Here is a 14,651-nt window from a genome sequence, read left to right as displayed (position 1 = left end):
GGGGGGGGATCTCTCTGGATCTCTCTCGAGGAAGGGAACAGACTTACCCATCCATCCTTTCGAATGGAGTGGCCATGATCTTTCCCACCAGCCAAACCCCCCCCCTCCCCATAATGTAATGTTAGAATAGCATTGGTCTGCTGAGGATCGATTTTTTTTTTTCGACGTTACCTTGGTCATCATCCCCCTCCACGTCACGATCGTGGCATCAATCTTCTTTCCCTCCTCCTTCTCGTGAGCAATGATTGCCTTGAGGAGACTGTCGAGGTGCTCGTCGCCCGAGTCATCCTGCTTCTGAAAAGTATCATAGCCTCTGGACAGGTCCGCGCCGATATGAGGCGGGTAGTAGTATTTGAGTGACGAGGCGTCCGGGCGAAACTGGTGATCTTCATCATACGAGAAGCAGGTAAATTCCTATGATATGACCAGGAAGAAGAACAAGTAATGCGTCAGCTTTTCCTCTCTCTTATTCTCCCTCCCTCTCTCTCTCTCTCTCGACTTTGCCTAGTCATCTCTCACCTTTGGACGTTTGACAGGTTGGCTTGCGCCTGCAAACCGGCCGATAGGCTGCACAGAGAAACTGAAATTGCGCGACATGGCACGAGTTTCTCTTCTTTTTTCTTTCTTTTTTTTGTATTCTTCGTAGAGGGATGAAAGGGTATCTGTACAGGTGGCGTTGGGGGGCGGGGACTATGAATGAAGTTGAGGATGCGACAAGAGACAAGAGAGTCGTCTTCTCTGTCGTTGTGTACGAAGTACTCGCAGTGGTAGTTTGTACCTTTTTATTTCGACATACCCTGTAGGGAGAGATTTGGGGGTTTTCTCATGTGAGATGGTCATTACTGTACAGATTAGATGCTACAGTTATACGTTGGTGAGGATGCAAGTACTTGGGTTACAAGAGTGTGGATCTACGTTCTCACTGTCATCTTCACTGCTCTCGTCCATTGCTTTTGTCTCCCCTCATTTCGAGGTAAGAGTGAGCTTTGATGTTTGCTGAGTAGAAAGTGCAGATTCCTCTCCTCTTCTCCTCTTCTTCTTCTCCCACGCAAAGAATGCTGCAGAAAAGTAGAGGGAAACATCTCCAAAGATGAAAATAAAAAATAAAAACTTTGTTCATATCGAATCATTCAAAGAAAAAAAAACAAAGGAAAACATATGCCAAATCATCTACTTCCATCATCTTTCCTCGGCGCCCTTCTTGACCAGAGCATCAGTACTTCTCTCTATACACGCTCGACCCCACGTGACTACGCAAGATCAAGCGTCTCAGCGGGCGTCGCGACAAGTTCCCAGAGACGAGGGCGACATCCCACTTAGATACACCCTTCAGGCCTTCACCAGCCCACCGCCAACCAGCGCAGCGTCGGACACGCCCCGACACGGTCGCCTGTCTGATCGCCCACGGCTCCTACGCGTCTGAAGCCAACATCTTCCCTTTCAAGCATGCGCGACCGATCGTGATCCCTTTACCCTCCCCCCCAGACAAAGACGGGTCCATGCCGCGCCGACAGCGCCGTCCGACTGAGAGAAGACGCAAACCCAAGAGACCAGCACCACAGGACGGCCAAGGCCAGTGGTGGTCCATCAGAGAGATATTGGGTGAGAGAACCGTCTACGGAGAGAAACAGTACAAGGTCGACTGGGAGCCTGACAGCGTGACCAAGAGACCATATGTTCCTACCTGGGTACGTTTCACTGTGCCCACCCCGGTCTCTCTCTCTCTCTCTCTCTCTCTCTCTTGCGCCTTCCCACCCCTTGTCGCCGCACCGTAGAGTACGGGTGTCAGAACTGACGGATGATATCAATTATTTGTTTAGGTCCCTGCCGTCGACGTTCTCGCCCCAGCCATATTTGAATGGGAGCAGAAGAAGCAGGCGTCGAGCGTCATCGAGCCACCAAGCATCAGCCCTGCCCCTGCCGACCAGGACGGCGAGGACGGATCGCAAGAGAGCCGGTCCCCGCGTCCTGCCAACTACCGCCGAAGCTACCGGGGGCCTGCCGGCCACGGCTTTGCCTCTATCCACCGACAAGATCTTGACGCCGACGACGGTGCTCTTGCTCATAAGCGTCCCAGGCTTGACAGTTCACCCGAAGGGCCGGTTCCCTCTGTGACCTCGAGCACCTCGTTCGATACCGTCAGCGAGGAGCCGCCGCCCTCGGCTCTGCGGCGCCGGTCGGGTCATCTGTACATTGAGATCGACAAAGGAGACGGCTTTGACGCCTCAGAGTATCAGTCCGTCCAGGGCAGCCAGGAAGCTACCCAGTCCCAGTCCGTTTCCGAGCTGGAGAGCCAGGATCGGAGGGTCGTCATCGTCCCGGACACGATACCTGACTCGCAAGACCCCTCAAGCATCGAATCACCCGAGCCCCCGCGTGGCGCTCTTCAGCCCAGCCAGGTCTCGGGCGAGGTGCAGTTGATCATACCCGATTCGCAGGGCGACCTAGAACAGAGCAGCAGTCCCTCGCCACCGGCTGCTTCCATTCCTGCAGCGCTGCCATCTGGAGATCCGGAAAGCACTGCTGTACCTGCTTCCGCCGGTGTTGACCAGGAGATCCCGTCGCATCAAGACGAACGGAACTCGGTGCAGCTTCCCGACTTGGCTGCTCCATCTGCTCCACCTGCTGCAGAGGACGCTGCCGACCAGCAAAAACCAAGGTCGGATCTGCCGCCCCGATCTGCTTCACCCTTGACCCAGGCTGGCTCCCACTCAGGGTCCGAGCCTGCATTCTTCACTCAGCCCGCCTTCATCGCTAGGTCGCAGGCCACGCAGAGCCAGTCTCGGGAGGACAGCCCTGTATCCTTCGCAGACCCGACATCTGCCGACGCAGCTCAGTCATCGCCGCAGGTCGAATCTCAGGTGCCCAACTTGTCGCAAGCGGCACAGATCCTGGACCGCCGGTACCAGATAGACGTCCAAGAGGAATTGGACAGGGACAACGGATCAACCTTCGGACCGGGAGGCTACCCGGATGACAAGCAGTCCTCAGAAGTTATCGATACCGCCCACGGCAAGGAAGCATCTCAGCCGCCGCCGGAAGCGAACGTTTCGGGGCAAGAATCCAGCCATCTAGACCCGGCCGAGGACCGGTTCACCTCGAAAATGTTTCCTTCACACGAAGACGGACCACCGGAGAGCGCCGAGACGCCGACGCCATCGCGCATAGACCAGCTGCGAAGTCTCTGGTATGGTCCGGAAGACGAACCAGGCTATGTGGCACCATCGCAGAACCCGCCTGCCACTACCACTACGGTTGACCCGTCGGCCCTGGTGTCGTCGGGAGAGGGGGCGCGGCCGCAGTACCTGACCCAGGCTGGACGAGGCCCGGATTCGTGGCGTGAACCACCTATAATACAGGGCTTCATGACCTCGCAGTCGCCACCAGCGTCCGGGTCGCTGAGGGACCTGGTGAGACTGGCATGGGAGGAGCCCGAAGAGACAGCCCCCCCATCGCAGTCTCTGATGATACCTCCCCAGCAAGACCCTCCACCGGGAACCGTGTCACCGGCAGACGTCAGCAAGCCCGGCGAGACCGAGAGGTCGCTGGCACTCCTGCCGTCGCTCGGTGCCGACCCGGCAGACCTATCGCCCGCGCCGTTTGAATCGTCAGACAATGCCGTCACCATGGCCCAGGCGCCGCCTCAGACAGACGTGGGAACCCCCGCGTCGCCATCCCCATCTGTCGACGATGATGACGACGGCGGTAACAACAGCAGCAACCGACACCCCCGCGAAGAGGATGACCCCGTAGGGGAGGAGTACACGGTCACTCTGCCGCTGCAGGCCAGCATGCGCCAGCTGTACTACGAGACGATGCTGCGCTACAAGCACGACATCACGGCGTTTGGCGACGCCTTCCACAGCGAGGAGTTCGTGCCCCCCGCCGAGTCCCTGGTCAAGACGGTCGACGAGCTGCTCGGCCGCCTGCAGTCCCTGTGCGACTACCCAGAGGACCTGATCGGCACCTCGATCGAGAGCATGTCGCCCAAGGACAAGACCAAGTACGCGACCGACTCCAACGCCAAGTTCAGCTTCCTGTATGAGTTTCTGCAGCACGTGACCAAGCAGACCAACGTGCTCGTAGTCGTGCAGTCGGCTAACCTCCTCCGCCCTCTGTGCGACCTAGTCGAGACGCTGGGACTCGAGTGCTCCTGCGGCGCCGTCGGCCGCCACCACGGCGGCGGCGGCTCCGACGCATACTCAACCGTCCACGTCGCCATCGCCCTGGCCGACGGCGACGATTACGGCGACTACACGGTGCTGGCACCCCCCGACCTCATCATCGGCTACGACTCGGCCTTTGACAGGTCACGGGTGGCCTCCTCGCTGCTGGATCGCAAGAGCGACGCCCACGCCGACGTCCGACCCCCCGTCCTGCGGCTCGTGACCTCGTACACGATCGAGCACATAGAGGCCAACATATCCGACGCCTCGACCGGCCTGGAACGCAAGGGCATCCTTCTATTCGGACTGGTCAAGGCCCGCAGGCTCATCAACGAGCCGCCACAGTCCCTCGAGCCCTACGAGGTCGCCAGGATGTTTGCCGATTACGTCAATGGCGACGAGGATGCGCTCGTGACCTGGGAGCCTGCCGCGCTGCCCGACGACGTGCTCGATGTTTACCTCAGCTCCCAGTCTGCTACGCAGCAGCATGGCGTGGATCATGGGCGGAAACGCAAGCTCGTGAGTGCCCGATCCTCTGGTCCCTAACGCACCTGTCTCCCTTCTTTTCCCCTTCCTCCTCTTCCCTTGTTCTCTCTGCATCCTTTCCCCCTCCTCTTCTCCTTCTCATCGTTTACGTGATCAGTTGATTGTCCCCGAGGTACCGATTTGCTAACACATTACCCCAGGACGAGGACGAGGACGAGGAAGAGGAAAGAGGAGATGCCGAGAGCAAGCGGATCAGACGCCTCTCCCGAGCCGCACGAGCAAACTCAGCCCCTCTGCCCGATGAGGTACGGAAACTTCTGGAGAAAGCAGGCTTCAAGGGCGAGACCACAGCCGACGAGTCCCAAGTCGGCCTGCCCATCAGCATTCTGGAGACGCTTGCTGCACAGGTCAGTCTCCCACACGATGCAAGCCGGCCCATGTGATGTACGGGCGGGCAGCAGAACGGGCAGCAGAGCAGGCAGCAGAGCAGGCAGTAGAGCAGGCAGCAAAAAAAAAAAGAAAAAACCACATGCTGACATTCCATGACTAGATGGCCGAAGCTCAGCGCGCGGCAGAGGCCAACGACCTGGAAAAGGAGTACAAGTCGACGATCGACCGGCTGGACAGGCAGGTCAAGGAGTTCGAGTCTTCGATGGAGCAGGTCTACGAGAACTACCGCAACGCGATCCAGGACCGCACCGCGTTCGAGCAACAGGCGGCTCAAGCCAAGGCGGCACTCCAGACCAAGACGGACGAGGCGGCCAAGGCGGCGGACAAGTGGTCGGGCAAGATCGCCGACCTGGAGGCCAAGGTGGCGCGACTGACGGGAGAGGGGGCGGTGGCGTCGACGGAGAAGCTCCTCCAGGAGACGCAGGCCAAGAGCGAGGTTCTGGAGCGGCGACTCGAGACGTCGCACAAGAACGAGGAGTACGCGCGGCAGCTCTACCAGGATGCCACCCAGGCGACGTCTGCGATGCGCAGCGAACGCGACGACCTGCGCGACCAGAACGCCGAGCTGGCGCGGCGCGCCTCGGATAACCTCCGCAGCGTACACGAGATCCAGCGCTCCAACGTGGCGCGCGACCTGACGGGGCAGATTGCCGAGCTCAACACCCGGCTCACGGAGCGGGAGTCGGAACTGGACCGCGTCAGGGAGGAGCTCCGCGTGCTCAGGGCGAGCCGGCGAGAGACGCGCCAGGTGAGCGTCCCGCGCAGCCCGCACATGAGCGGCATGAGCCCGCGAGCCCCGGCAGTTCAGCACCGCTCGGCGCTGGGCGGCGTGGGCAGCTCATCTGCCAGCAGGGGGGCCAGCCCGACACCCGGGCCGCCGCCGCTCCTACCGGCCGACGTCACCTCTTCCACGGCGCCTACTACGCAGCTCACCAGCCCTCAGGGAGGGGTGGGACGGTGGGGGCATCTGAGGTGATGTTCCCCTCTGTGCTATCGGATGACTCTGCACTCTGTACCATTTCTCTGCTTCATCTCTAGACTTTGCTCTTCATCTTTTTTTTTCTCTTTCATGCTCATGTCTACAACACTACCCTTTCATTGCTACCTTTTCCGGTTGATTCTCTCTTTTTTTTTTTTTTTCATGTTAACCCCCTTTTCCTCTTGGCGTTTTTTTTTTTTCCTTTCCCTCTTTTTTCTTCCCCCCTCCCCAACTTCCTTTCTGTTCATACATCAGAGGTTGAGTTTCACAAGGGAGCAAAAAAAAAAAAAAGAGGGTGATATCATATTCCTATGGTGTTTTTTTTTTGGTGTGTAAGGGATGGAAAGGGATGGAAAGGGATGGATGGATGGATATCCGAGTTGTAGAGTAGCACACAAGGTTGTGATGATTATGATAAGGCAGGTGATGAATGGTGTACGAATGCCATCATTACAGAAACACACTTCTTACAAGTACACACACAAGATGTGTGTTGGATTTGTGAGTGTACACATGTAAGTCATGTGCGTTTTGCGCGAAAGGTACAACTTTACCAGGACGTGATGCGTACAAGATGGATACCATACACAGATGTGAGGATGTGAGGGATATCGTCTTATACAAGAAATGCCCTCTAGAGAGAGAGAGAGAGAGAGAGAGAGAGAGAGCTGCCTTGCTAGACCTTTGACGTTTACAAGAAACCGATGGGATAGAATGGTTATAATACTCATAACTATATAATCATACTACTACTCTCCGTAGTATCAGTACAGTTCAAGGCCAAAAATAAAAATAACTCAAGTCCACCTGTTCCACAATCCTCTTCTCCCCCCCCCCTCCGGTGCGCGCAGTGATGTGACAGAATTTGTATATTACTTCTTCTACACATCCGACATTCTGTAGTCACTAGGTTCGAAAAAGTGAGAATATATATACTGAAATCAGACATGTACAGGTTTCTCTTTTTTTTTCCTCCTCTTCTTCTTCTTTTCTTTTCCATCCTCGGCCCAATGCCAACCATGAAAACGCGCACGTAGAGGGAGATGATGTAAAAATAAAAATAAAATAATAAAAAAAGAGTTACATGGGGGTTTTTTTTGTCCTTCTTTTAGAGTACAAACAAGGGAGAAGAAAGAAGAGAAAAGATTAGAGCCCTGTCTTCTCTTCCCTTCTCCCCCAACTTCGCTCATTCTATCTCGAACAAACAAAGGGAACAGAATGGTTGTTTTTTTTACTTGGCCTCAGGGTAGAGATCCTCCTTCAGGGGGATGCCGAGCTCCTCACGGACGGACTGAAGCTCGGCGAGGTACTGCTCGTACTGGCCCTTGTTCTCGACCTTGGCCTTGATGCCTATTGTGCAGAGAGAGAGAGAGAGTCAGTATTGTGTGGGTATGTGTGTGTGTAAATTTGGATTGAAGAGAGAACAGGAGGGGGGAGGGGAGGGGGGGCAAGCATACCCTCGAAGACGCGGACGGCAGTGGCAAAGTCGTTGACCCTCCTAGCGGCCTTGAGAGCGGCGGCGACGACGGAAGGCGAGGGGACGAGGTCGTAGGCGAAGGCGTTGTTGAGGTTGCGCTGTGCAAGGGGGGGAGAAAACGTTAGTCAGAGAGAGAGAGAGAGAGGACCCACGATAGCTCGAGGTCATCCGAATTTTGGGGGGGGATGGAGGAGATCGATGTTGCTTACCTGAAGCTCGAAAACGTCCTGCACGCCATCAAACTCCTTCTCGAATCTGTAACCGAGATTAAAAAGAAACGTGGGAGTCAGTCAATTGGGCCTTTGCTTTTTTTTTTCCCCTCTCATTCGTTTGTTGTTGTTTTCGTCGTCGGAGAGAGCGGATCGCGTGAATTGTGTTCTCTTTTCGCTCTTTTTTGCTCTTCATCCTCTTCTTCTGACGATCCCTTCAATTGGGGGTGATGACCACACGTTGGATGTTGGTTGAACCTCCCAGTTTTTTGGTTCGAATAAAGGAAGAGAGAGATATGAGATAGAGAGAGAGAGAGAGAGAGATAGGAAAAAAAATCTCACCTGGCAGTGAACTCCTCAAACGTCTCCTCGGCGTGCTCGCTTCGGCGGGGGACGGTGGTAGTGAAGTTGGCGACAGCGCGGGCGGCCATCAGGGGAGCCGGACGGACGGCAGAGGCGCGAAGCATCGGGGCCGAGCTGCGGAGGGCAGCGGCGCGGAGGAAAGTGACGGACTGCATTGTTGGCGGGGAGAATTTCGAAGAGATGTATTCTGTTTCTTCCTCTTGGGCGGTGGAGTTGTCGAGATGGGTATGGGCGTGGTTGGATTGGGGGGCGTTGAGGAGAGGGGGGGGGGGGAGGGGGAAGGAGGAAAAGAGAAGGAGTCGGTGATTTCTTTCTCGAGGAACTGCTGCTCACGGGATAAAGCGGTTTGGGCTTTTTTTCTGCTCACCAATTGCAGAGAATTTGATACAGAGGAGGATTCCGGAGGGTGACTAAGCTGAATTAGCCAGTCGTTTGGCTGGACGTGATGGCCTGACTTTTTGGGGGGGAGGGCCCGAGGGGGAGAGCCGATCGACTGCACTCCGTAGCTTACTTGCGCCGATGCTCATTGGCCAGGACGGTGTGGTGTGCGTGTACGAGTACGAGGATGCTGTCCGTATGCTTTGCCTACATGCATAGCTACTAGCATCATCACATTACATCTTCACACGTACGAGTGCTCGTACATTATGGTACGCTATGGCAACCTATAATATTATAATAGATATTAGGCTTTTACGGCCACCATCATATTCCGTAGCTATACATTGTTGGTGTCGTCCTCCTCACACGCGTGCGTAGTTGTTTTGTCGGTAAGGCGGTTGCGTTAGCCCCTTCAGAGGAAGGGGCCGCGGCAGTTGTATTGGTCTTCACTTGTTCCATCTACCCGAGGGAGGATGAGGCTGCAGATATACCTGATCTGATGATGTTTGCCTAGAGACCTGAGGCTCAGATCCGTACCGGAATAACCATTATGCGGCGTTTGCCAGTGTTCATATCAACACTGGACTTCTCTTCCATCATCTATGCTAAATGCCGCAAGATGAGGGCTATCACGAACCCCTTCTTGCTTGTTATTTTTCCTCCTTCTTCATTATAACCTAACCTTCTATCCATACCGTAATTTCTCCTCCCTCGATCAACCGACCCAGAGCACCGTTAGGCCCTGCCTTTACCATTATATCTGCTAGATCTCTTCCCTTGCGTATGATTCCTCAGGGCTATGACGTCAATTATCAACTCTCTTTTCCTTCGTCGTGTCCAGCTTCACAAGGCACTCGTCAACGAAGTGCAGGAGGATCACGAGGAGCGTCTAGGCATCAGAAATATGCGGGATGGTAGCAGGGACAGATATGGCATGTGCCATAGCCTCAACGATGGAAATGGTGGCGAGATCACTCGGCTACGACCGTATCCCGACGATCGTCTATACCGATTCCTATCCGCTGTAGGAATATCTTGTGACGTTAGGCGCAGGGAAGGCAGAGGAGAGACTGATGATTGACGTTATGGCCCTGAGCGAACCATACGAGAGGGAAGAGATCTGCGAGGTCCGTTAGATCAATAGATCTGATAGCCTAGTAGATACAATGATAAAGGTAGGACCTGATGGTGCTCTGAGTCGGTTGATCGAGGGAGGAGAAATCACAGTACGAATAGAAAGGATAGGTCATAAGGAAGGAGGAAGGAGGAAAAGCAACAAGGGAGAAGGGGTTCGCGATAGCCTCATCTTGCGGCATCCGCTAGCGTCTGTATAAACATACATGCCGGGCGTATAATAATACTCTCCTTGTCTGGCTCGTTGATTCTCGTCGCTGTACAGATCATGTTGGTGGTGATACTTGTGGTTAATAGCCGTCTGTATCTCTTGACCCTCATGATGACATACACACACACACACACACACACAAGAGATGTCAAGATCTCATCCTTAACCGCTCCGCGCACATCCGTCCCGGCTCGCATCTATCTCGGCATCAGCCCAGCCGAGGCGCCAGAGGTGGTGCGGTTATCGGCCCATTCAGACGGACCCGGGGTGGCGTCGACATTTGCCCTGTGTGTGTGTGTCTGTTGTGTGTGTGTGTGTCTGTTGTGTGTGTGTGTATGTGTGTGTGTGTATGTGTATTGTCTCTGACATTCTGTTGTCAGCTGATGACGACATTTGTTGTCCAGCTCAGCTCAGCTCTACAGAGTAATACGGAGAGGACTCGTACAGGTTTTATCCATCCCACGAGTACCCTGTACCTGTACCACTCTACTACTGGTGCTCCTACTGTAATATCACATGCAATCACACTAGCAATATCACTGCACTACGGGGTAATGCTACTGATATGGGTAGTACTAATCGGCGAAGAATGCACGACGTACTCTCGCATTTGCCATCACGGGCCTAGTGATACTGCGGCTATTGCTAACCACGAATCTACGAGTACGAATGCTCATACATAGACGGGTACGTATCATTCATTACATGGTAATTATCTCGTGCATACGGCATTCTTGGCCCAATTTCACCTGGAAGATCACGTGCAACCGCGCCAGACCCGCCCGGAAATTTGGTTGCCTCTATCAATGCGCGATTCGCTCCTGCCAACAGCAAATCACAAGTCGGATTTTAGCTGTAACCTGTCAATACTGCTCGCAAGAAAGGGAAGAGCGATACGGTCCAAGATGAGCGGCGAAGGAGCGATCGGGGGGAAGGGGAAGAAGGTGGGTGCGGGTACGAACAATGTGTCCAGTATTACATCGTCGTCGTCATCATCATGGTACAATCGAAGGGATGATCTGAGATGTGCGATGCGATATCCCTTGAGAAGCAGAAAGTCTCAGGCACATAGGTCGTGGCATGCCCGTGACCTCGTGTATGATGGCATCCCAAGACACACGCTGCGCTGCGAGGTACGTGTGTAGTAATTAAAATGTTTTCAGAGGGGGGGTCCCCACACACGGCTTCCTTTCCTCGGTTCAGAGAAGAGAGAGGGCAAAAAGAAAGAAGTCCCCCCCCCCCCAAAAAAAAAAAAATCAAATCCAAGTCTCTCCAGAGACAATGCCCACCTCCATCCAAGCTGACCCATGCGGCATGCCAGGCTTCCAATCCCAACTTCAGGCAATAATATAAAGTGCCATTATTCTATCCAAGAGTATCCACTTAGACTCCGAACGAACCGGAACGTGAGAAATGTAGCGGTGCACTAGGGAATACGTGTCAAGATACAAGATACCTCACAATGTACTCCTTCGCACATGCACCTCTTCACCACCGGTACTACGAGTAGATACTAGTCCTGGTTGGGCACCACGTTCAGTGGGGATGGGGGTGGGCAGGTGAGCACCGAGCACTAAAGCAGTGAGCACTGAGCACTGAGCACTGAGTGAGGGGGGGAGGGGGGGGGGGGGGGGGGGAGGGAACGCGCCAGGGCGTCGCGCGCCGTAGAGACGCTCCCCGAACGGAACTGGGCTGCATGCGAAATTTCCCCTTTTCGACAGGAAAGAATAACTTACTCTCTCGTCCCCGGCTATACTCGTAATCCTCCTTCCCTCTCTTTCCTTCTTCCCTTCTTCTCCTCTTCCCCTCTACATCTCCACCTCCAGTTTGTCATTTCTTCGGAGCTCCTGTTGGCGCGTTCCCGGCTGCGACGCTGTCCACCACAGCTTCATCCATCATTTTCTTCTTCTCTTCTTGTCATTCCTTCAATTGACCCTTTTTCCTCTACGCCTTGCGGCTTCGTTTTCCCTCTTGTCACAAGGTTCGTGCGTGTCCGCCCGTCCCCTGTGCATGATACCACCAGTTCGAGCAGCAACAAAGACGTCCTCCCTCTCCCTCCCCCTCCCCTCCCTTCTCTTTCTCGGCTCTCCCTCTTTTTCTTTCCCTGCAATTCAGCTCCCCTCTGCCCCTGCCTCCCTGCCGTACGGGAAGGAGGAGAAGAATGAGAGGAAGAGAGTGCTGTACAGGCCAGAAAACTGACGACGACCTTTCATAAAGACACCGTTTCTTCAACAACTCTTTTTAACCTTGCTTCTCCCCGGAAGGCTCTGCCCGTCGACGTCGATTGTCCCCCTGACCACGCACCGTCAAAGTACACACACAAGACAGCTCCGCCATCACCAAGATATATTAGACGGACCTCTCTGCCCATCATGGACGCCATCCTGAAGAGCTTCCCGACGCCGACCCTTGACCGACCCTTTGGCGTCCACCTGTGGTCGCTGTTCGACAAGGTCTGGACGCCCATTGTCGGCTACCCGGCCGGTGACTTCCAGTTCGTGCCGTTCCAGACGCCCATGTCGACGCTCAAGTCGACCTCGACCTTCATCGTCGTCTACTATGCCATCATCTTTGGTGGCAGGGAGGTGATGCGATCCTATGAGCCCTTCAAGCTCAAGACCGTCTCCATGGTCCACAACTTCATCCTCACCTTCATCTCGGGCTCTCTCCTCCTCCTCTTCCTGGAGCAGCTGATCCCCACGCTGGCTCGTCACGGGTTGTATTACGCCATCTGCGATGCCGGCGGTGGTTGGACCCAGCCCCTGGTTGTTCTCTACTACGTGCGTATCCCACGAAGCCGGCCGAGCCGACCTGCTCGCCTCGGCTCCCCCCCCCTCGCGCCGTCGCTAACCCGTCTGCCTCCGCCTCCAGCTTAACTACCTGACCAAGTACCTTGAGCTCCTCGACACCGTCTTCCTCTTCCTCAAGAAGAAGCCCCTGAGTACGGTGGCCCCGGATACCCGACGCACGGTCGTGATGACGCATGCTGACGCTCTGACTAGCCTTCCTCCACTGCTACCACCACGGTGCCACGGCCTTCCTGTGCTACACCCAGCTCCTCGGTCTCACCTCGGTCTCCTGGGTTCCCATCACGCTCAACCTGACGGTCCACGTCCTGATGTACTGGTACTACTTCCAGAGCACCCGCGGCATCCGCATCTGGTGGAAGGAGTGGATCACCCGTCTCCAGATCATCCAGTTCATCATTGATCTCGGTAAGTTTCAGGATGCATGCAGACCGTGACCGGTGGCTGGCTCTCGGACGTGTCGTACTGACGGATGCGCGCCAGGATTCGTCTACTTTGCCTCGTACACGTACTTTACGTCGACCTACTTCCCTTGGATGCCCAACTCTGGATCCTGCGCCGGCGAGGAGTTTGCCGCGTTCGCCGGCATCGGCACGCTGAGCTCGTACCTGGTCCTGTTCCTCTCCTTCTACGCGGCCACGTACAAGAACGACAAGACGAAGACGGGCCGCAAGTCGCTCCGGCGTATGAGCCAGGCGCCTCTGCCCGACCCTCTCCACATGGGAGAGACGCTCAACGGCACCGCCAAGGCGACTGGTTCCAAGTCCAACGGCGGACCTACCACGCGCTCCCGCAAGGCTTAGGCGTAAACTCGAGGGCCGGGTTCAAGCCTCGGAATGGCCTCTGACTGAGGGATGCTCACCCTTCGCTCAAGACGAGACTGTCAAGCTATACACGCGAGGATACGAACGGACGAACTGGCAAGCAGGGTGTGTATATCATGTAAACGTTTTCGATGGCTACTGCCATCTGACAGCCGGCAGATGGAGCAGGGGCTCGGGGCTTGTGTGTGTGTGTGTGTGTGTGCTGGGATTGCCGGACATGTAGATGTCTCGGTCCTGTCTCTTCTTCTTTCCCTGACTGGGCATCGAACGAGCATACCAGCAAGGGAAGAAGAATAGGGGCAGAAAGAAACCCGAAAAGGAAAAAGAAAAACAAGAGTATTGAAAATGGGGGCGAGGGCGGGAGTTTGCATGTCTTACTCCCCTAGCAGTCATAATGATTGGGAAAGGCTGGAGTTGTGGGATTTGCAATGATGCAGCTTTTTACCTGTGGCAGGCTTGCTCGGGGGATGGGTCTCCTTGCTGTCTTGTAGTTGATTTTTTTTTTTACTATTCCTTGGCTGTTGTATGATACGACGCATTGCCGGAGGCTCGCCTAGTCATGTTGTAGGCCGGCGATGTCGATAATAGAGCTAATTGGTGGTGTATACTTTTTGTGCGTGTGTGTGTGTGATGTCGTGCCAGGAACGAGGAAGTGTGTGTACGCGTGCGAGGGTTAGTGCGAGGGAGGGTAGAGGTATTGGTATCGGTAGTGAGCAGTACGAGTTGCCTGCATGCTCGTGATGGTACCCGTGCCGAGGAAGGGTAGCAGTAGTAGGAGCAAGAGGTGGCGATGCTGGTACCACCAGGGGAAGTAAGATGCGTCGTAAGATGACTCGTGACGGGTAAGAGAGGAGAGCTCTGCATCAGAAGCAGCGAGGTTCGATACCCGTCCGTACATGTCTACTTCGTAGGTTGTAGCACGGTCCACGGGTCCACGGGTCAGGTGCGTACGAGCACGCATACGACATACGAGATAGGCATATGGGTTGATGTATCAGACGTTGTGCTAGTAGGAGATGATGTGCTGGTAGAACTGCTGACTGCTGCTACGTGTAGCGGCATATTGATGTGCTAGAGTCAAACATCGGTGAAAACCTCAGGCGCATCACGTCCATATATATATAATATATATATATATATGTGTGTGTGTGTGTGTGTGTGTGT

General features: G+C 55.0%; 4 protein-coding genes across 4 annotated transcripts in view; 2 read left to right on the top strand and 2 right to left on the bottom strand.

The window, feature by feature from the left end:
• The window catches only part of GMORB2_2945 (RAT1-interacting protein), a gene marked incomplete at both ends in the record, with an annotated part of 2,110 nt that extends 1,513 nt beyond the window's left edge, over window positions 1–597 (bottom strand). Inside the window, 2 exons of the mRNA XM_035464921.1 lie at window positions 172–313; window positions 557–597. Coding sequence (XP_035319159.1) covers window positions 172–313; window positions 557–597 — 183 coding nt within the window. The remainder of the gene's footprint in view (window positions 1–171; window positions 314–556) is intronic.
• A 1,077-nt stretch (window positions 598–1,674) lies between these two features.
• On the top strand, window positions 1,675–6,078 carry GMORB2_2944 (Conserved hypothetical, protein; the record flags this gene model as incomplete). The annotated part of the gene is made up of 5 exons (XM_035464920.1): window positions 1,675–1,688; window positions 1,910–3,410; window positions 3,480–4,685; window positions 4,853–5,059; window positions 5,203–6,078. The coding sequence occupies 5 exons, from the start codon at window positions 1,675–1,677 to the stop codon at window positions 6,076–6,078; spliced, it is 3,804 nt and encodes a 1,267-aa protein (XP_035319158.1).
• A 1,234-nt stretch (window positions 6,079–7,312) lies between these two features.
• GMORB2_2943 (cytochrome c oxidase subunit 5a) lies at window positions 7,313–8,285 on the bottom strand (the record flags this gene model as incomplete). The annotated part of the gene is made up of 4 exons (XM_035464919.1): window positions 7,313–7,431; window positions 7,539–7,656; window positions 7,768–7,813; window positions 8,110–8,285. The coding sequence occupies 4 exons, from the start codon at window positions 8,283–8,285 to the stop codon at window positions 7,313–7,315; spliced, it is 459 nt and encodes a 152-aa protein (XP_035319157.1).
• A 3,943-nt stretch (window positions 8,286–12,228) lies between these two features.
• Window positions 12,229–13,466, top strand: GMORB2_2942 (fatty acid elongase 3; the record flags this gene model as incomplete). Its single annotated transcript, XM_035464918.1, has 4 exons — window positions 12,229–12,636; window positions 12,728–12,797; window positions 12,859–13,071; window positions 13,147–13,466. The coding sequence occupies 4 exons, from the start codon at window positions 12,229–12,231 to the stop codon at window positions 13,464–13,466; spliced, it is 1,011 nt and encodes a 336-aa protein (XP_035319156.1).
• Window positions 13,467–14,651: the final 1,185 nt, after the last annotated feature.

The sequence above is a fragment of the Geosmithia morbida genome (assembly GCF_012550715.1).
Source record: "Geosmithia morbida isolate 1262 chromosome Unknown scaffold_15, whole genome shotgun sequence".
Taxonomy (NCBI): Eukaryota; Fungi; Ascomycota; class Sordariomycetes; order Hypocreales; family Bionectriaceae; genus Geosmithia; species Geosmithia morbida.
Note: the sequence above shows the minus strand (reverse complement) of the source record. Positions and strands in the feature narration are given on the sequence as shown.